Source organism: Mastigoproctus giganteus, chromosome 7 (assembly GCF_048544385.1).
Source record: "Mastigoproctus giganteus isolate SK-2022 chromosome 7, ASM4854438v1, whole genome shotgun sequence".
NCBI lineage: Eukaryota > Metazoa > Arthropoda > Arachnida > Uropygi > Thelyphonidae > Mastigoproctus > Mastigoproctus giganteus.
In genome coordinates this window covers 224812450-224834355 of record NC_143581.1, presented here as the reverse complement: position 1 = coordinate 224834355, position 21906 = coordinate 224812450, and the positions used below count along the sequence as shown (strand labels likewise).

The window sequence follows — 21906 nt, the reverse complement described above, 5'->3', positions numbered from 1 at the left end:
CGAACTCACTCATTAAATTATTATTAAATGAATTAATTAAGAACGCTTATTCCGAAATAATATTCAATTAAAATATCATTTCGGAACAACCAATTTCAACGAGCATCTGTTAAAAAAATTTTATTCAATAATTTAAATTTAGCAATGAGAGAAATTAATTATCACTTATTAATCGAACAAAAGTAGTAGACTAAATTGCCTAGTAGCCAATGCTAGAATACAGTAACACCCGTTTCAGGTTATAGTGGTTCAAAATCACGTGACTGCTAAATATGGTTAATGATCGTAATCTTGTCATGGTTAGGTGTAAATACATCTTAGGTGATAATGCCGGTGTATAAACAGACCATTTTTCTTTCTGATTATATTTAATAATATAATTTGTAATCGACTCCGAAAACAACAAAAAGAAGTTATTGTAATGTTAAGTGTTTTTAATTATGAAAATTCAATAATCCGATTAATAAGAAAATAAATTTTTTTTACTAATTTTCTGTTTTCTACACTCTAAAAAAATAGGAATAGACGATAATCGGCAGATACCATTACTAGCTTCTCTGATAAAGAATAAACTGCGATTACTGTTTTAATTTCATGATAAGGAAAATTTAAATTCTGCGACTTTTCTTTTAAAACTGGCTCTTTGGATATCCAATGGATTCGAGACAATAACATATCGTCCGTCTATAATATCCTTTCCCTCGACAAAAACCTGAACCGTCTGCAGCCACCAATTTTAAAAGCAGGCGTTTTGTTTGCCTCTGAAGTTTTTCCTTTGTGTCTGTTGCTATGGTTACAGCGTTCCGTAAAAGCTGTTCTGTCCTTTTTGATATATTTTATCAATTTCTTGACGTTGTCTGTTCGCTTCCATTTTGAATCTCAAAGTAGTTTCGACGCAAGCTATTAACTTAAGCTAAGTTAAAACCAAAGAGTGCTCCGCTCTGCCAATTTATATCGATAGTAAATGCTTAAAATACCGAAAATGTAACTAGCGTACAAGTTACTGCAATTGCATCATTTCTCTGCGTAGCCAACTACTTAAGTAGTTATAAATTGTCATCATTAAGTATATCTCATATTGTGAATACCTTCATAACGAGTTGCCAAGGCAATGCACTACCTCGAAAAAGTAACACTTCACCATAGGAGAAGACTATTGTTACTTATTCTCAGCGGATACCATCACCCATACGGCACCGTTTGAAATATGGTATGGGATAAAGATCTTTGTTATCCTCATACTATCCCTATTAGACTTAGGAAAGCAGAAAAGATGTAGGAAGGTGATAGTACGAGAGGAAGAGGAAGAAATGCCGTCGAAGGAAGAAAGGAACAGTTACTCCAACTCACAATACTCAAAAGCTCATAAATTCCCCGAATAGGCAACGCTTCCCCAGTAGAGAAGATTGTTGTTACCTATTCTCGGAAACTCCGTGGCCATCAGCCCCACCCCCATATGGCACCGTTTCGGAGCTTGCTGGCTCCTCATCAGTGGGTGGGCAGGTACTCTGGTATTGCAATATGACAACCCAGTTGCGAAGTATAACTCCACAATATGAGAGATGTCTGATGGTGTGGAGTAATTTAGATTACAGAATAGTTTAGGGCTGAAGCCTCTCATATTGTGGAGTTATATTTCACAACTGGGTTGTCATCATTGCAACACCAGGGTACATGCCCACCCACTGATGAGGAGCCAATAAGCTCCGAAACGGTGCCCTATGGATGATGGTATCCGCTGAGAATAAGTAAAAATAGTCTTATCCTATGGTGAAGCGTTACTTATTCGAGGTAGTGCAATATCATGGCAACTCGTTGTGAAGGTATTCACAATATGAGATATACTTAATGATGCCAATTTATAACTACTTAAGTAGTTGGCTACGCACAAAAATGATGCCATTGCACTAACTTGTACGCTAGTTAACTCCCTATGTAACCTGCGGCTTCAGCGCTAAACTATTCTGTAATCGAAAATGTAACATTAATTAACTCGTTAATCAAGTATTTCTCGGGATACATTATAAAAGAAAAGTGTTATTCACTTAATTATCTACAGTTTATGACTCAAAAATAGTATGTAAATAACACAAACATTAATAGCTATTTAAAAATACGTGAGTAGGCTGTGCCTAATAAATGTCACGCTAGTTGTTATAAGGGAAGTTTTATTTATAAAGGACTACCGAATAACTCGCCATAAATGTGAGAGATCAATGCCAGAGTGCAGGGGCTTTGTTTACCCTATCTATAAAATATGAAACAATAAAATACAAGTAAGCAATGCATGAACTTTAACAAGCAAATTTATTTTGTTCTCAACAGAATTATCTCGACTTAAGTCCTGGATTGACACCAGAAACTATGAATCACTCTCCTAGTGGCCTTTCGTGTCTACCAGATGACGACAAAGATGGTAAGTATATGGCAGTGAGCAGAGTCTATACCAGCTGTTCCAAACCTGTGCGCTGCGGCGCCCCAGGCAGCCGGAACGAACTCACAGGGGCGCCGCGGGATAATTTTCGAGGGAAACACAGCGGTATTCGACATCTATCGGACACCGCGCGAACTACTAGCTCGAGTTAGTTCACAGTGTCAACGTTACTTATCAAGTTGTTTGGACTTAAGTACAGTACTTAATAAACGGAACTGTCAGGTATTTCATTTGGCCTAGGGGCACCGTGAAAAAATTACTGAGACACTAAGGGTACTGTGAACGAGAAAGTTTGGGAACCTCTGGTCTATACATTAATATTCACGATTAGATTCATAGTGTTATTCAGCCATGTTTATTTATTAGATCTTGACAAAGAAGGGGGTATACCAGTATCATTCATAATACACCAAAGACCTTTACAACAAATCCTTATAACCTTTCACAGTGAACTAAAACTAATGGTCATCTTACTAATACTCGTACAGTATTAATAAATGTTACGTTTATAATTTTCACAACCCGCTATTCAAATGTGATTCTTGTATTACCCTCACACATCGTAACAAGGAAAAAAAAGAGATAAAAAATAGGAACTGTTTTATCCTTTAACTGTAATTTAATATAAATTAGAAAATCATATGTATATCAAATTTAGAAATAATAGTAATACCAAAGAATACAAAAAAGGAAAAAAAAAAAAAAAAAAGTAGAAATATTATAATTCTTCTTTGTCGAGATCTAACAAAGCTGGGTAAAGGAGGTATATATAAAGCTTTTATAACACTTCCTATCCCTAGCCCGCTATCTCCGTAGCCGAGTGGGCAGGAGCGGGAGTGCAGTAGCACACGCTCTTTGAGTTAGACCGGGGTTCAAGCCCCTGACTGCTGAATACGGTCGATCTGCCAACCCGCACTGGACCAGCGTGGCAGATTATGGTCCATTTCCCTCAGCATGAATTGTTGAGGAGGCTTCCATCCTGCAGTGGGTTGATAATGGCTGCACTTTACTTTATCCCTAGCCCATTAATTATATCAAATTTTACAGGGTCATAAATCTGGAAATTCTGGGTAGATAGTGTTAAAAAATCTGTCCAATATGAGCTCATTCACGCGAACTCAACAATGCGAATGGTTTTTGCTAATCCAAGAAGATGGCACTATGATTAAGAACTATTTTAGGGGTGATCTTAAAAGCACGCCTTGGGTCTGAAATGGCGCCCAAAGGTTAAATTCCAGAGGTGTAAGAGCAGTAGCAAACGAAGAAAACCGACCAGAGAATACGCGATTTACAAATATGACAACATTAAGCCTCGTGGCCTTAGCACAAATCCAAAGTAACTTGTAACCAAACTTAACATATTGCACAATACTAATTTCAAATCTACTTCCTACCCGCCCCCTAGCTTGCATGAACTCCGTAATATACAGTTTTGTAAATGACGGATTTCAAGTCAAAGAATAAAAAAAAATAAATAAATATATTTTTTTCAATTCACTCTTTATTTTCTTTTATTGACCAATAATATGCTAATAAAATACTTTGAAAAGTCGACTATATTCACATTTTAGAATTGTGTATTTATAAATTATTAGGGTTGGCACTATGACGATAAATTTGGTATAAAATAACATATATATACACTGAGTGACCACATGATTAGATGCCCTCAATGTGGTCACTCCATTTCCATATCACGAAAAAGGCACAGAATTGTACCTTTTCAGTAACAGCTTCTCTGTGTTCCAGCCACACAGTATAAAGCAAGTAAGCAGATACACGGGGATGCTCATTTGCGAGAATGGGCAAAAAGATTTAAGTAACTTTGAACGCGGCACTGTAGTCAGGCGCCACACGCTGCGGTATAAGTATCTCAGAAACTGCAATTCTGCTGGGGTTTGCTATATGACTGTGTCACAGGTGTATCGAGATTAGTCCAACAACCAAATTGATGCGTGGAGACCAACAGGCACTGACAAGACTTGTGAAGGGTAACAAAGAGGATACAGTTAGCCAAATAAAAATCCAGTAAAATAGTGGTGTAAAAATAAAAAAAAATAAAAAAAATTCAGAATGCACAATTCGTTGAACCTTATAACGGATGAAATAACTGCAGCCGACAACCTAATGGGTTTCCCTCCGGTACGGGCGGCCTCAATGTTCGACAGTAGAGGGTCGTAAATATGCTGCTCGGTCTGGCAAATTACGGGACTACATACAAAATTCATGATGAGGGAAGGACAAAAAAATTGGCGAAAACAGGCATGAGTCCATGGATCCATCCTTCAGGTTCAACAGTGTAGGCTGGTGGTGGCACAAAAACACTCCCTACCTATAATGGTGTGGGAAGTGTTTTAGTGGGGCACACTGGGCCCTCTTGATAATAGTGATGCAACATTTCGATGTCACAGGTTATCCGGAAATTGTTTCCGACCATGCGTCTCCTTTCTTGGCTACAGGTATTCATCTGCGGTTCTTCCAGCAGGATAACGCCAGAATTGTACAGTAATGGTTCCAGAAACATGGGAGGGAATTTAGCCTACCGCGCTAAATTCCCTCCTGCGGTGACCTCCCCAATCACCAGAACTCAATCCCAGGGGCTCACATCTGGCGAGTATGGGCTTGGCACACCCAGGGTCCTGAGCTGGATATCATCATTCTTCCCTTTCTTGCTGATTCCTCTCTCTCTCTCTCTCTCTCTCTCTCTTGGAAATTTATTTTTTTGGCTGGTGCAGCATAAGCCTCAGGCTTCCTTGAACTATATGGCTAATAATAATAATAACTGGGAGAAGATGAGAAAACAGGAAACGGACCACCCGAGAAGAAGACGATCGAGGAGTTCTGGGGAAATATCTGGAGCAAGACATAAGTGAATTAAGACATAACAGCCGAGACCCCTGCGTAGCAGTAGAACGGAAGAAAACCAAGGATGTACAGGAGATGAGAGAGTGGAAGATTCGAGAAGAAGTAGTAAAACAGTCGATCAGGAACACCCACAACCCGCGAACCCCAGGAATTGATAACATCCACAACTACTGGTACAAGAAGCTCACTTGCTCATACAAGCACCTAGCAGAGCAGTTCACTAGAATGATAACGGATCCGGAGACAATCTCGAAGTTTCTCACTGAAGGAGTCACATATCTGAAGCCTAAAGACGAAGATACAAGAAACCTAGCGAAATATAGGACAATCACCTGCCTCCCAACGATGTACAAGATCCTGACCAGCTGCATAACCAAAAAGATATCAGACCACTTTAGAGAGTCAGAACATAATGGCCAAACAGCAGAAAGGATGCAAGCGGAGAAGCAAAGGATGCAAGGAGCAATTAACCATAGATGCCGCAGTTATGGAGCAAGCCTACAAGAAGCACCGCAACCTATAAACGGCCTACATCGATTACCGCAAGGCCTTCAACTCCGTACCTCACAGCTGACTAATAAAGACCCTGAAGTCTACAAGGTCAATCCGATAGTGACAATCTTCCTATGAGCAATAATGGTGAAATGAAGTACCACCATTAAGGTCGAGAAAATCCCAACCCGACCAGTCCCCATCAGAAGAGGAATCTTTCAGGGAGATGCTCTGAGCTCACTGTGGTTCTGTCTAGCACTCAACCCTCTATCCACCATGCTTAACGGCAGCAAGTATGGATATAACCTCAAACAAGGAAGAAAGCACCTGTACACCCTCACCCACCTAATGTACATGGATGACATCAAGCTCTACGCGGCAACCGAGAAGCAACTCTAGCAACTACTCCGGATCACCGAAGAATTCAGCGAGAACATCAGGATGGAATTTGGTCTAAACAAATGCAAGACCCACACACTGCACCAGGGAGAATTATTCGGCCGAAACTACGAAAAACTACGAAGCTGCTGACTGGTAAAGAGCTATGACAGAAGGAGAGACCTACAAATACCTAAGGATGATGCAGACTCAGCAGTTAGAGCACAAGGAAATCAAGAAGTGCATGACCGAAAAATATCATCAGAGACTCAGAAGCCTGCTGAAAGCAAAATTGAACGGAGGGAACACAGTTAAAGCCATAAACACCTATGCAGCTCCAGTACTAACATACTCCTTTGGGGTCATAGATTTGACTAACACCGAGCTATGACGAAAGACAAGGACAAGGATGACCAAGAGCCGCCAACACCACTCGAAGTCAGCAGTGGAGAGACTAACAATAGCTCGGAAAAAGGGAGGAAGGGGCCTGATAGACCTGATAAAGCAACAGAAAACAGCGATAATTAACCTGAAGGATTACTTCGAGAACAACACAACACCAGGCCATAAGGAAGATAGATAAGTGGTATATCCCACTCAATCTAAGCGAGGAGCCCTTTCCGCCCAGACGGCACAAGAAACGAAGCTAGAAAGATGGGCAAAGAAGACACTCCATGGCAGACACGACATTGACTTCCATCAAGATCACATCGATACCATTGCTTCCAATGCAGGGCTCACAAGAGGGACGCCCTTCCACGAGACTGAAGGATTCATGCATGCTGGCCATCCAAAACCAGGTGGTCAACACCAGAAACTATAGAAAATACATCGCAAAGAGCCCGGAATATCAATGTCAGATGACACATGTCGACAATGCCACCTGGCCTCAGAAACGATCCATCACATCACCGCGAGGTGCAAGGCGATCACCCAGACTGAGTACACTCATAAACACGACCAGGTAGCCAGGATAATACAACAGAAGCTAGCGAGGAAATACCAGTTGACCAAAGAAAGTGTACCATACTACAAGACCGAACTCCAGGCAGTAGTACTAGAGACTCCAACCCCCAAGCTGTACTGGGACCGAGCCCTAATAACGGATAAGACCATCCCGCACAACAGACCGGACATGACCCTTGTGGACAAGATAGAAAAGGCTGCCTACCTGATTGACATAGCGATGCCCAACACTAGCATTTTCCAGAAAACCCATGAGGAAAAAAATAGGAAGTACACGAACCTTGACCTGAGACATGAGGTCAAGGAGATGTGGCATATGCAAGAAGTAACGGCCATCCTGATCATCGTTTCGACCACCGGTATGGTGCCAAAGATCCTACATAGCAGCAATAGGTCTCCCAGAGAACACATACAAGGAACTCCAGAAAGTCGCAATCCTGAACACCTGTAGGATAGTCAAAGTTCTTCGACCAACAGTAACACCAGACATTACAACCACCCTGTGTACTTGGTAGCAGTACCCGTCACGGAGTGAAATTCCCACTCCGTGACGGTTCGTTCGGGTTTAAGGTGTCCGAACGAACTCTTCGGAGTAGAAGACCACAACTGATTGAAACTGTGTAAAGCAATTGAGTCAACATCGACCAACATTCCTATGACACCATATCGCCAATTCGTTCAGTCCGTGCCATGACGAATTACGGCTGTTCTGTGGACTTAGGAGTCCTACTTGCTCTTACGTAAGTGTACATAATAAAGTGGTCAATCAGTTTACAAAAGTAATTTTCTATGATCGACTTGCCTACGACACCAGATCAGAGAATATCATAGAATTATTCAAAGAAAGTTCGTTATCAGACTGCAAGCATAAATAGATTATCCAGGATTTTGCCTAATTGGTTTACGTACTTATCTATCTACACATTAAAAAAGTTTTCCTCCTAGTGATATTTATTCGAGCCAATGGGAGAAGAGAGCGAGTCACTACAAATGCAATTAATTATTGAAAACTGCCTCCATAACCAACCTCGTGCACGTGATTCACTGTCTAACATTTAATGTTCCATTGTAACGTTTTTGTATATTAATGAAAATTGTATATTTGTAAATACTGTGGTTTAGTATTTTGTAAATATTTTAAATATTTGTATAGTTTGTAAATATTTCAGTTAAATAATTTAGTCCTGCTCTTGCGGATGCAACAATATTCCTCATGTATTATGGAACCCGAAGCAAAAGGCCTCTTCCTAAGTGACCTATGTAAACGCAGGTAAATAATTACATAGTAATGATATTGGCTCAAGTCCAGGACAGTATACAACCAGCAGGTACTTCGATGAAAGCGAGGAAGACGGCGATAATTGACAGGTGAAGGCGCCTCCCTTTTCTAATTGTTCTGTGTCGTCGAGGAGGGGAGGCTTAGCTTAGGTAGGGTGTTTATCCCTCCATCCCGCTGTTTTAAAATAGGAAAACGATTTCCGATTTAAAAACAGCGGCAAATGTGGGGAAAAACACCCTAGGCATATCAAACTAGGATGGGTGGGGAAAGCAGTGGCATCTGCCAATCACTGCTTTATTCCTGTTCGTTAGTCGAAATATGGGAGGCAGAACTTGTCAATCACTGCCTTCCCACTGTTTTGCTTGCCGCCATGTTGGAGGGTGTACAACGTTCTGGAGCTTTACCGTGATATTTATTCTACTTTGAGAATGCCGCGCACTATAAATGCACAGGTAAATAATCAGATAGCTAATTTCCTGATTAGATATCGGCCAGTGCGTTTCGACAGATGTGTCTTTTACGTAGAAAAGATTTGACCTACTCCGTATACCTCTACATTTTACGTAGAAAAGCGTGCGCGGGGTGTGGGCGAGCAAAGCCCTCCTAGTATTTATTATACACTGAGTGATCACTGAATTATGACCACCTACCTAATACTTCGTAGGTCCTCCTTTCTCCTTTTGCAACTCAGCTATCCGACGTGGCATTGATTCAATAAGATGTCAGAAGCGTTCGGGAGGTATGGCCAACTAGCTGTGTGTAATGCGGCCAGCAATGCAGGTATGGAGGTGATTGGTGTATCCAGACGCCTGATATGCCTTTCCATAGTGTCCCATAAGTGCTCTATGGGATTGATATCGGGGGAGTTCAGAGGCCAATCAATATGCTGGAAGTCAGAACTGCGTTCCTCAAACCATTCCTGCACGCACAACAAGTGCCCGATGGCTCGGCGCATTGTCATCTTGGAAGACATCGTAGCTATTCGGGAGAAAGTGTAACATAGAGGGGTATACACAGTCAGTAAGTAGCGGAGTTGACGATAGCGGAGACCAGTGATATGTTGTTCCACATGCAACAGGGATCCAAGTTCCTGCCAGTGAAACATGCCCCACACCATACAACCGCCTCCACCGGCCTGCACTTTTGATACCATGCATGATGGATCAAGAGCCTCATGTTCTTGACGCCAAATCCGTACATGACCATCCACAGTGTAGAGTAAATAACGTGAACTCATCCGACCAGCACACCTTCTTCCAACGTCCAACTTGCATGCTCTTTGCACCAGGCGAGTCTTTTATGCCGATGAACCTTGGTCAGCAGAGGATGCCTTAGGGGCCGTCTGCTGGTATAGCCCATACGTGCGACGCATGGTCATGGCAGATATTGTTCCATGTTGTTCTGGGTGGTCAACTCTTCAACAGTGCTGCGCCTGTTCGCCTGTACGAGTCGTCGGAACCGGCGCTCACCTCTAACTTCAACCTTTCGCTAACCTTTGCAGTTTTGCCGTCGAGTCATTGTTTGACCATTTTGACGCCAGTCCTGGTACACTTTAACTACGGCGGCTCTCGAACACCCCACCAATTCAGCCTTTGGAAAATCGAGGCACCAGCTTGTCGAGCTCCCACGATCTGTGCTTTATCAAAGTCTTTTGTCGTTTTGTTTGTTTCATTGAATTAAAAATCTGGGTTCCAGGGGGAGAGCTGTGCGACACTCCCAGAGACTAACTAACTGAGCCACTTCGCATTACTCCGTATTTTACAGTAAAAACATGTATCATAATGTACTACTTTTAATATAATCAAATCTTTAATATATTTATAAATTCTGATTACTTTATTTTCAGACTCTGACAGCCAATCTGAATATGGAAGTATTCTCCGACAACAGGATGGAGAAAATACTCTCCCAAAATGCTCTTTTAACCCACCAGAAAGTATTCGGATGGTTGCAATTACACGGTACGGCCAAGAAAATTCCCGAATTCAGATGGACGTGAGAGAGGCAGTAGCCTAGAAATATTTGGAAGTTGCCGTACGCAACCTGCAACTTTTGCTTTGGAAAGCCATCGAGCAGTCTACAATGGTGCAGCCAGAGGGTATCTCTGCACCACTATTCACGTGCCTATATTAGGTCTACAAAGGTACCTCAATGTCGCTGGCACTGCGGAAAGATGAAGTTGTGTTATTCCGACAGAAACAGGAGGAGCAACTTGGGTCCAGCGACACATCTGAGTCATATCAGCGACCTCAATTTTCGTCCGTCACCTGTTCACACAGCCGTAGGCAGCTACTCATAAAAACGGCCTGTCGCTACCGTTAAACGGAAGCAAAGGTTACGTTCTTGGTGTGTTTGGTTCCATTTATAGTGTTAATTGCGCCTCGAACATTCGAGTTGCCTTCTCTTAGCTTTAGAAAACGTCCGTCCTTTGTTCTGAACCGGCAGGCCTGTGTTTACTTTTCTGTTGTCCCGTTAAGGAACATTTTTATCTTACGTAAACACGAAATATGAAAATCAATAATAGAATTAATTCTGAATATAATTATATAGTATATCATGTAGCAATGATCAGACTTAACCAGACTTTTTAATGATTTTCTCATTGATGAGTTAATTCAAATTTTATGAGCATGTTTTCAGAGCTCGTTTTACAAAATGTTCGTGTACTTAACTTTATTCACGATCAGCAAATATTATCCAATTCCAGTTGTAATTAAAAATGCCGATTAAATATTCCACCATTATAATATTTGCCTTCACATACTGGAAATTATCGGCATGCCTAGCTAATGATATACACATATTGCAGAAGCTCTTTACAGTCCGGCCATTTCTTTGAGAAGTATATCTATTTTATTAAAAGTCTCGTAATATTTTATTCGAAAATTAGATATTTCTTGACAAACTCACTAGGTGGCAGCATTTGTAAAGAAGCGAAGAGTTTCTGTTTTTGTATGAATAAGGGAAAATACGCCTTTCCTACTCTTTGTTTCTATGTTTTATGTTGAAAGAGTCCGAAAACATTTCTGCATTATATAAATTTAAGTTATTTTATATGTTTATTTACAGGCAGTTTATACAAGGACCAATCAGTTCATTTAACGTTTCATCTGTGGTATATTTCGTTTAACATTTTTAAATTACAGTATATATAAATAGGCCTTAGCAGTCATTACTGTTACCTAACTGATAACGGAAAAATTTAGGTATCATAACTGATACCTAAATTTTTCTTTTATACTCTATGTACAAATATTCTTTATAGTGATGCGTTTTACGGAAGTCTTAATAATGTAGAATAAACACAAATTATCTTTACATCATCTTTGCTAAATTTTAAAAGATAAATGAGTTAAACAGCTTGTTTCATTTTTTTTTACAGTAACTCAAACTTTTTGTTTGACAGCTCCAATACGGTGTCTACTTGCCTTCCTAGACAAAAGAAGAAAGATAATTTCTTCTAAAAACATAATGCGACAATTCATTCGATCAAGAATGGTTGTGAATCACTTGTCGCACATGTTCTTCGAGGACACTCAGTTCATTGCCTGACTCCCATAAAACAGTTTACATACCATTCAGACATTTATGATCACCAACATCACCAACGCGATTCCTTCTAGTACTGGTACTTTCTTAGGTAACGGATTTGGTCTCAATGAATGAACCACTCGATATATCTTATGTGACAACGGCATTTTCTCTAAATATTATGACCCGCTTCAAAGTTAAACAGCTTGTTTAACTTTGAACCTATTGATATAGCTTAAATTGCGAATAAAATAGTTTCTTTAAACTAGACACCCTCATGTTGGTAATCGCGAATACGACAGCTATCCCATTGGGTTTATAGTACTCTCCATCAAGTCCTGAAATAGTTTTAGTGACCTCCGGTTCGCTACAATTATTATTTTTATTTATTTTTAGAGTCAAGTGAAGTAAGACTATGGGAGGTCTGTACAATGTGTATTCTATGGTCGAGTTGCCTGTTTTTCTTTGTCAAAAATATGAGTTTCTAGAGGAGGGGGCGAGCAATCCTCTCCAGAGAACGAACTAACTCGACCAAGGTGTGAAAAATTTTTCACGTCTTGGTGGGATTCGAACCTAGGCCATTTCGAAATGATCATAACCATCACTGCTTATCGCGCAAAATCTATCTCCATTTAAACTGACTAGTGTCCACTATACTAAAGATTTGATCTATTTAGATAGTTCGACATTGAAAAACATTTGTCCCAATGGGGCAATGTAAACTGTCATTATTACAAACACTAATAAATCAATTCAACACAAAATTAAATAAACTAGATTTCATAAATTACCAATCAGTTTCAATGGATTTTGCGTAACTTTTAAAAGCTTTTCGAGTTGAGTGGTCTTTTGTCAACTCATAATCAATATGGGCACGGCAATTTAAAAAAGTTACAAAATATGAATGCATTCATGTCATGTGCTCGAAAAAGAGACGGAAATCGACGGAAAAAATAACTAAACCCTTGTAATACTTCGCCAACGATTATCACACTGGAAAATAGCAGCCTCCATTACAGGATGAATGCAGGTCCTCTAATACGATTTATACTGGGATCGAAGATAAGGTTTGTAATGAATAAAGCCGCAGTCTAAACCGGAAAATGTGGGCACGTTTGACTATCACATATCGCGGATTGAGCAGACTATGTAGTACTTAGTACGAATAATACTCGGAGAGGATGAAGCAAGCGAAATTTACTGTCTGAATAGCGTCTTCGTGCTCAAATATGCGATCCTTGTCTTCAGCAATAATACCCCCCTTGTAAGCACGCCCCACAATTCAGGCATATAGCACGATAGAGTAAAAGCGGAACTGGTGTCTTAATGTGTGGTAATGGGATGGAGCTTTCAGCCGAGGCACTGCACGCACTAGATGTGGCAACTGTGCAATACACTCTTAGAAGTGCAGGCAGCGGGATAAATATGCCGTGGCTACCAATTCCTTAGCCCTACTCGAGGGAGCTATTAGGCCAGCGGTCATCATACTGCAGAATATGATAACTGCTGGCGCAATATAAAACTTTTACTCTTCATCAACTGTTCCTCCGGACCTTGACTAATATTCCCGCCCCTCAACTTGTTGAACACAATATGTTCTAAATCACCTGCTTCTAACCTTTTATTTATTTATTATTATTCCTGTTATTTAATATTATTATTTATTTATTTATTATTATTGTCCATATTGAGACGCGGGCAAAGGAGCATTCGCTTTAAAATATTCTCGTGGTTTTTGTCTTATTTTATAATTTTAGTGTGAATTAAAATTAAACCAAATTTATTTATTTGTGTTCAATCGTTACTGTTATTGGCGCTAGATGGAGTTGTAAAGATAACTTGTGTTCACTCTGCATATTTAGCCCATCCTTTTTCTGAGATGTATATTGAGAAATACTTTTTACCCCGATGAAATTATTTTTGCATTAGTTTTATTTTCATGATCCTTCCATATTTCAAATCTTCTTAGCAGATATTCATATTACCATCCGATATTTATCTATTTGTACATATACGCCATTTTCCGACATTCATAGTCACAGTTCCTGGAGTGAATGAGAGAGAGGGCAAATTTATTTCATTTGCCAAGTGATATTTCTGCCGTTATGGAGCAGCCGTCCAATGTATATATATGTAGCTGCTGTCTTCCTTTCAAACTATGTTTTTTTTATGTAAATCAATTCGCTACTGCCTCGCTAATACTGTGTCGTACTACTTATACTGAAATTCAGTGATAAATTTCTGTTGTATGTTAGGTGTAACTAATTTTGAGATTTCCTATTTCGAGGCTGTAATTGCGATGCCTTAAAATCGGTGTTCAATGTGTAACGGCAAACCAATGTACAAATTACATTAATAAATTTTGTTACCTCAAGATGTGTTGAACTCTAAATTACCAGTACATACTAAGGTCATAAATAAAAAAATAAAGTGACATAATCTGACTACAATTTCCTTAGAGGGCATATTTCAGCGATTTTTTTTCAATAAAACAGCGATGCGCCACTATTCAAGACAAATATAAAAATACAGTTTAAAAACTGAATTATCATCAAGGCCTTATAACAGCAGTTGAATAATTATTTTGGCACAGGGCGACATCTCGTGGTAGTAACAATCATTAATACTGAACGAATATTTAATTTAATATAAAATATTACTTTAGCAAACTATTTTCAAAATATTTTTGGCCATTAAATATGTTTCATGTAAATATATCAAATATATTGAATTATTTTAAATTCGTATTTTATTAAAAATTAAATTTATATATTTAATCTATTGAGAGAGCATTACACGGTATTTCTTAAATAATTATTGTTAAAAAGAAGAAAACACCAGTAAAACAGGTAAATTATTTTTACCATAAATAGAATTTACTGTAATAAAAATTAGAGAAATTCCATTAGCATTCATGTATGTTCATGCTCAAACACAAAATCCTTTTATAATGAGTCGATTAAGCAATCTGATCGACTCTTTTTGGATAAAATATGCGAAGTTAAGAGAAGTATTAGGGGACAGACCCAGTTGTGGTAATAATATTCCATGGTAGAGCAGAGTTGTGATTTGCCTTACCACGAAATCTATTGTAATTACAATACTATCTTAAAGCATTTATGGGGAAATGAGGAAATGATACAAAAAATGAGGAACCTTTTAAAATTGGTGTCAATAGATGATTAAATGTACGGTATGCAAATTCCTTGGTTTCAGATAAATACTATGAGCTTTCCTGGGCTTCTTAGCATCATGTGGAAGACAGTGATCTTTCCAATTTCCACAAAAGTGTTATTATTGGAGGACGACAAGCAGAAACCACAATTGAGAATCACTGCTGTGTTGAAAGCAACCACCTCAAAAGTATACAATAAGTGGAAGACGAAAATAATAAGGCAGCTCTAAAAGGAAGAAATGCGGCAAAGAATAGGTTTTCTAAGAATGTGACCGCGGGAATTTAAAGGGAATTGTGCGTCAGAATAGAAGGTACAGTGTGCAGCAAATTACTAACAATTTCAATATTTAAGAAAAGAAAAGCCTCTGACGCTTCGTCTCTGGGTCGTACTGAAACACCCAACACTCATCTCCAGTGACAGTACAATCGAGGATGAAGTCTTCATATGATGACATTCTTCGTTGCTTCTGCTCATCCGTGAGGCTGTACAGCATGAATTTTGCACATATCTTCATGCTCCATTTGTTAAATCGTCTCTTTATTCATATCCAACTCCTTAGCTATCATTCTGAGGGCTAAACAACGATTTTTTGAAACAATTTCCCGAACTTTGCAACTCTGTTTCGAGAGGTTGACGGATGCCCATTTCTTGGGTCATCGCGAATATTCTCACGTCCGTCTTTGAAGCGCTTATACCATTCAAACACACTGGCACAACTTATTTCATCATTAAACAGTTTTAAGCATTTCATACGTTACTCTTACGGATTTTCCCAGTTTAAAGTGAAATTTGATATTTGTTCATTGCTCCACTGCAAAATCGTGACATGGAACGTTAACGCTACTAAGGACACTTTAAACTGGAAGACGAAACTTGTTGCAACCAGTCAGCCTACTGGAAATCTCTATACCACCATCTGTTGGAGAAAGTTTCAACTACTTTGTCTATTTTCAAATTCACTGAACATAACAGGAACAGTCCGGAAACTTTGTCACACCTCATATACCTTAACTTTTGTATTACCACGGTAATATTTGATTTTACACAGAATGCTCGCAGAGTAGCTGTATACTCTGAATCGAAAATCATGGAAACGCATACGGAAGGTAGCCGATAAACTGGCCCTAATTTTTCCAAGTATTCAACTGATATTAACAATTTTTTGCATTAAGATTCCATTAAAAAGGTAGTAATCACATGTATTTGTATCAACATAGGACTTATAAAACAAGAAAATCATAATCGAGAATAACGGGTTTCATTTTTCGCAACGGAAATTGATGGGTTTAGGTACTATTTAATTTCTATTCAACAGTTGCAGTTGGCGAATGTAACAAGTACAAATGCTAAAAAAAGAAGCAAATGTAGAAGTTACTCATCTTTTCATATCTTTAAAGTGATATTATTTATTTATCACAGTTGCATCAAACCCAGTTAGCTAATTCCTACACAGCCGAGGGTGTTCATCATCACTTCGGCTGACATTTGGTAGATACATATGACCTAGAACGCCATTAAACACAATACAAAATCCAAAGTGTAATTCATGAAATAATCATAAACACCGAATAAAATGTGAGCAGTACATTCTCGGGGGACAACACATAACTCAATATACAGAATTATATAACTCTAAAATATACAACTCAATACAATATTTTTAGGGACTATTAACTTTAAGAACCCGATTTGGAAAGCTACGAATTACTATATCCGTACTCCAGGGGAGGCTGAACACGGAATGCGCAAAATGATCATTCATTAGAACTAACTTCATTATAACACTGCCTTCAACATGATTTACCTTCACGTAACTTCGCAGTTTATATCCTGGGTGTTTAACAACTACAGAGTGTTATTATAGAACATGTGGCCCAGGTAGCTCAAAGTTGGTTCTTAATAAGAGATACTACTTAGTGATGTTTGTCCTCGTTGTGCAGGGTGAAGAATGACTGAGCAAATATGAAGAGGTTCCTAGCCATTTTTGTTGTGTTTAGGAATGACAGTAAGGTTGATGACAATGGTATAACTGGATATAGAAGAGTTTCTCGGCGACGTTGTTAAGCAATTGGTCAGTACGTAATTAGTACTTCAGGCAGATACCCAGCAGTTCCAGCCTGAAAGCCCGCACTGATCCGTATGTCTTAGCCTTAGTACTCCTGAACAGATGAGCAAAGCTGTTTCTCGTATTTTGTCTATCCTGTGAACTCCTCTGGCCGTTTGGTCGTCCCGGAGTATAAACAGAAAATTTATTTATTTATTAAAAGGTAACACTGTCAGTCCACATAAGACAGAAAAGTCCAGGTGGTGCTCTCCTTGGATTACCCCGGTGCCACGGCCTATACAGGAGGTAACTTCACTTTTAGTCTTTACTTTTATGAAATTAATCGTACAGTTTTGGTCGGTTTAGCTACACGCTGAAGGCTCGTGCGAACTCTTCATAGAATTCTGATGTTTAGCGGCCTATAGATTAGTATTAGTAGTGGCCATATAGTGCAATGAAGTCACAGGCTTTTCCTGGATGAAAAAATAAATAAAAAATAAACAATATCAGTGTTTTTCATCTGAGAGATGACTGCACAGCTAAGCTTTAAATTTCCATAAGCCTCAAACACACACGGAGGTAATTTACTCTAGCAATAAACAACTTGCTGCCCAAAATAAAACTTACTACAATCTCCAATCTAAATCTCTTTTCCCGTAATTTGAATTAGTAGTCGCTAGTTCAGGATTCATTTATAACAATGAAAAGTTTGCTTTCATTCGTTAATTATCCCCTCTGAAAACCTTATAAATCTCAATCAGATTCCTCTAAGGTGCCAATCTCTGTAGCTCATATATTTGTAACCTTTTCTCATACGTGTGCCCTTTTGCAGATCTCACAAATCGGGTTGCAGATCACTGGACTCTCAATAATCTCGGTATATTTTTTTATGTGCTATCTCCATACTTGAAACCGTATTCAAACTGCAATCTTACAACTGCCTCATGCTCTGGGATAATGATCTATCTATCTCTAGCAATAAACCATAAATAGGACCACTGACCTTCTTTTCCGACTTTCTACACTGCTTGGAGAACTTTCGGTCCACTCGTATCGAAATTGCCAAATCATTTCTTCCTCTACTGTTTTTAATTTAACCTCATTAAGTATATGAATTATTTTTGGGTTGCTGTTCCTAAAGTGTACACAGCTGCCACATTTCTGACTGTCCTTGAAGCCGATCTAGGAGAGAATGAATATCCAAGTCATCTTGAAAGAGCGGTGCTTGACACTAATCATTATTCATTCTCTCAACAATCTTCACATCACTTTCAAACATTGACATCACATCGTCAATGTCACTTACAAAAATCAGAAAGAACAGTGGTCCCAGAAAACATTCTTGAGGATCCCCCACTTCTAACACTAGACCAATCTGAAGAGTAGTCACCACCCTCTGCTTCCTATTCTAGAGCTATCATGCGATCCATTTTAGAATCTTACTAGTGATTTCAACATATTCCAACTTGTACAGTACCTTTTCATAAGATACTAAATCAAATGCTTTGCTAAAATACAAATAAACAATATCGAAATTATTTCCTACATCCAGCTCATCAGTAGCTGTGTTCAAATAGCTAACTAGGTTCGTGAAACATATTTTTCACTTAACAAAATCGTGTTGTACCCTTTCAAAAATCCATCTATAAATGTCTCTGTAGTATACTTTACCCGTTACGACTGCTTCCATACCATGCGCTTTTCCAATTCAGAAGAATCCTCCTGAATTCAACAATGCCTTTTAATAAACCTCAATGGTTCAATGCACTCTGGGCCGCTCCATAATTACTGAGTATATGCTATGAGTACATAATGAGTATATACTGCTTCACAACGAGGGGCTTGTTATTGCACTATCTCGACTCAGGTCTTACTTCAGCTTGGGCTTAAAAGTTTTTCTAATAAACAATCGTCTATGATTTCAACATCATTAATTTCATACTGTTCAGCTTCACTCGCACAGCCTCTTCCCTGTAAAGGGTCTTTTGTCAAAATAGATTAATACGAAGAACCTGTTGAATTCATCAGCAACGTCAGGGCTGAACCCATTATGCGGTGGTCCATGCTCACTAATTTTCTTCATTTTTGTATTCACAGTGACTTCTCATACTCGCTTTTGCCAAACTCACCTTTTCTGAGATACTATACTAATACGTATCAACTGGTAGCTGTCATAGGCACTGGGAATTTTTACTGCTCTTGTTCCATGATATATTTTTCTACCAGACTAGCCAGCTCTGTATTCATCCATCTTCTTGCCATATTTTCTTAATGGTGAATATTCTAAATTCTGTTTAAAGATGATAAACTTGCATGCTCCTTTGAACTAATGCAGAACTTTAGATGAGATCAATCCCAACTCAGTTATAAAGCGGACAGGACGGGCCCCAGAACTGCAATAAAATGTGTTGCCGAAAGGATCTCTTCCCCGCGAGATGCCTATGAAACTAGTAATAATGCACTAAAGACTGGTATGGAATATGATGGAGTTTCAGCTTTGAAGCAGGATTCTCAATAAACTTCGACAGACCGCACATTATTCTAAAACGTTTACTAAAAATATTAACGATCGCTGGAATACGCATGTCACCACATACTGCTTTAATGTCCAGAAAGACAATATCTAATTAAACTGTGTTGTTCAGTGCACATTAAATTCTGATCAGAAGTTCCAAACTGCCAAACTGTCATGCTTCCAAGGGACAAGCATGATAGTGGAAGTTATCATGCTTATATCACTATCTCGAATAAGCAATGCTTCCCCTGTAAAGAAGACTAACGGCGGATGCCACCACCCAGACAGCATCGTTTCGAAGCTTGTTGGACGCTCATCAGTGGGTGGGTACTCCAGTATTACTCCAGCTCTTCGGCAGAGCAATAAACAGATTTAATAAATAAAAAAATAAATATTAAATGAGTGACAACTCAGTTATGAGGTTTAATTCCACTTATGAGAGATACCAGACGGTGTGCAATATAGAAGTATTGAAAAGGGTTTCACAGGGCTCAAAGCCAGTGAATGGCTTCACAACAAGTCGCCTGGATTTACTACGAACTAAAATAATGCTTTGCGCACTAACTTGTTCGTCTAGTAAATTTCCCTTAGTCTGAGGCTTTCAGCCCTAAACCTTTTTAGTCCCTACTATCGAACACCGTCTGGCATCTCTCATATTGTAGAGTTAAACTTCATAACTGGGTTGTCATTCATTGTGTCAGTTACCCACCCACAGATGAGAGGGCAACAAGCTTTGAAACAGTGCCGTCTGGGTGGTGGTGTCTGCCGAGAAACACACGCATTTATATGCATGGGATGCATATAAATTATCAGGCGACACAAAAGACTAAGATATATATAAGCTAGTCTGTAATCAAGTCACAAAGGAGGTTAGGCAGGCGAAGGCAGATTACGAGAAATCTTTGGCAAAGGATGCTAAGAAAAACAGCAAGGATTTCTTTACTTATACAGGGTGTCTCAAAAATATTCGTACAAACTTTTAGGGAAGGTAGGTAACATCTAAAAGGAATGTGAATCGCATAGCCCATAACCGGAAACGTCACCGTAAGTCGGTAAACGGCGCTGTTCATCAGTTCGGGAGAGGGAAATTTTCTGGTTTACTCATTCAAGCAGTAGTCGCCGCACGAAGAGCATGCATCGATATACGAACTGTGAGCTGGCAGACATCCACCTAGTGTATGGATTAGCAGAGGGCCCACACGCGGCACAACATCGCTTCGCAATAAATGTGTGTGTGGGCAGGTATGGTCGGTGACTGCTTAGTCGGCCCATACCTGTTATCATCCCGCATGAACTCCGCTAAATATCGGATCTTTCTTGAACAAATTCTACCAGGGTTACTTGACGATGTTCCAGAAAATGTGAGACGCAACATTTGGTTTCAACATGACGGGGCGCCTGCCCATTATGGAAGGTCTGTTCCTGACCATTTGAACAGGCGTTTTGGGCGTCGATGGATTGGCCGTGGTAAACCCGTTGCCTGGCCCCACGCTCACCTGATTTATCGAGCATTCATTTCTTTCTGTGGGGGCCCTCAAATCTATCGTGTATGAATCGCCTGTGGAGACGGAAATGGATCTTGTGGCGAGACTCGTCTGCGCTGCTGCTACTGTCAAAGAAACTCCAGGTATGTTCGACCGTGTCCGCCAATCCATGCTGCGTCGGTGTCACGCATGCATCGCGTCTCATGGTGGAACCTTCGAGCATCTGTTGTAACATCATGAAATGCATCCATCTCGTACTCCATTGTTAATATTATGTCAAATAAATGTTTGCCACTAATTACTGTCATGTGTCATTTCTGCTTCTTGTGCCTCTGCTACTACTTTCCCGTGACGTTTCCGGTTATGGGATCCTATGCGATTCACTTTCCTTTAGATGTTACCTACCTCCCCTAAACGTTTGTACCAATAATCTGAGACACCCTGTATACACTCTAAAAGGAAGGGGATGAATCTGATTGGTCCACTTCATATCGATGGTTCGACTGTTGATGATCCTGCTCAGATAGCAAACAAACTAAATGAGTATTTTGCATCTACATTCACACATGAGGAGTTATCAAGGTTTCAAAATGCTACAAGGTTATCAAATTTTAACAGGGTGCTTAATGATTTTGCAATAACTGAGAACAAAGTGGAGAAGAAATTGTTGAAGTTAAACATAAGAAAGGCACCTGGGATAGATGGGGATCTATCCAGTTATATTAAAGGAGGCGGCAAAGGA

General features: G+C 39.4%; 1 protein-coding gene across 1 annotated transcript in view; it reads left to right on the top strand.

Moving 5' to 3' along the window:
* LOC150083729 (proto-oncogene tyrosine-protein kinase receptor Ret-like) overlaps positions 1-10870 on the top strand; it is a 143179-nt gene extending 132309 nt beyond the window's left edge. Inside the window, exons 21-22 of the mRNA XM_090378589.1 lie at positions 2326-2416; positions 10261-10870. Of these exons, the coding sequence (XP_090234715.1) occupies positions 2326-2416; positions 10261-10430 (261 nt within the window). The 3' untranslated portion in view covers positions 10431-10870. The remainder of the gene's footprint in view (positions 1-2325; positions 2417-10260) is intronic.
* The last annotated feature ends 11036 nt before the right edge of the window (positions 10871-21906 follow it).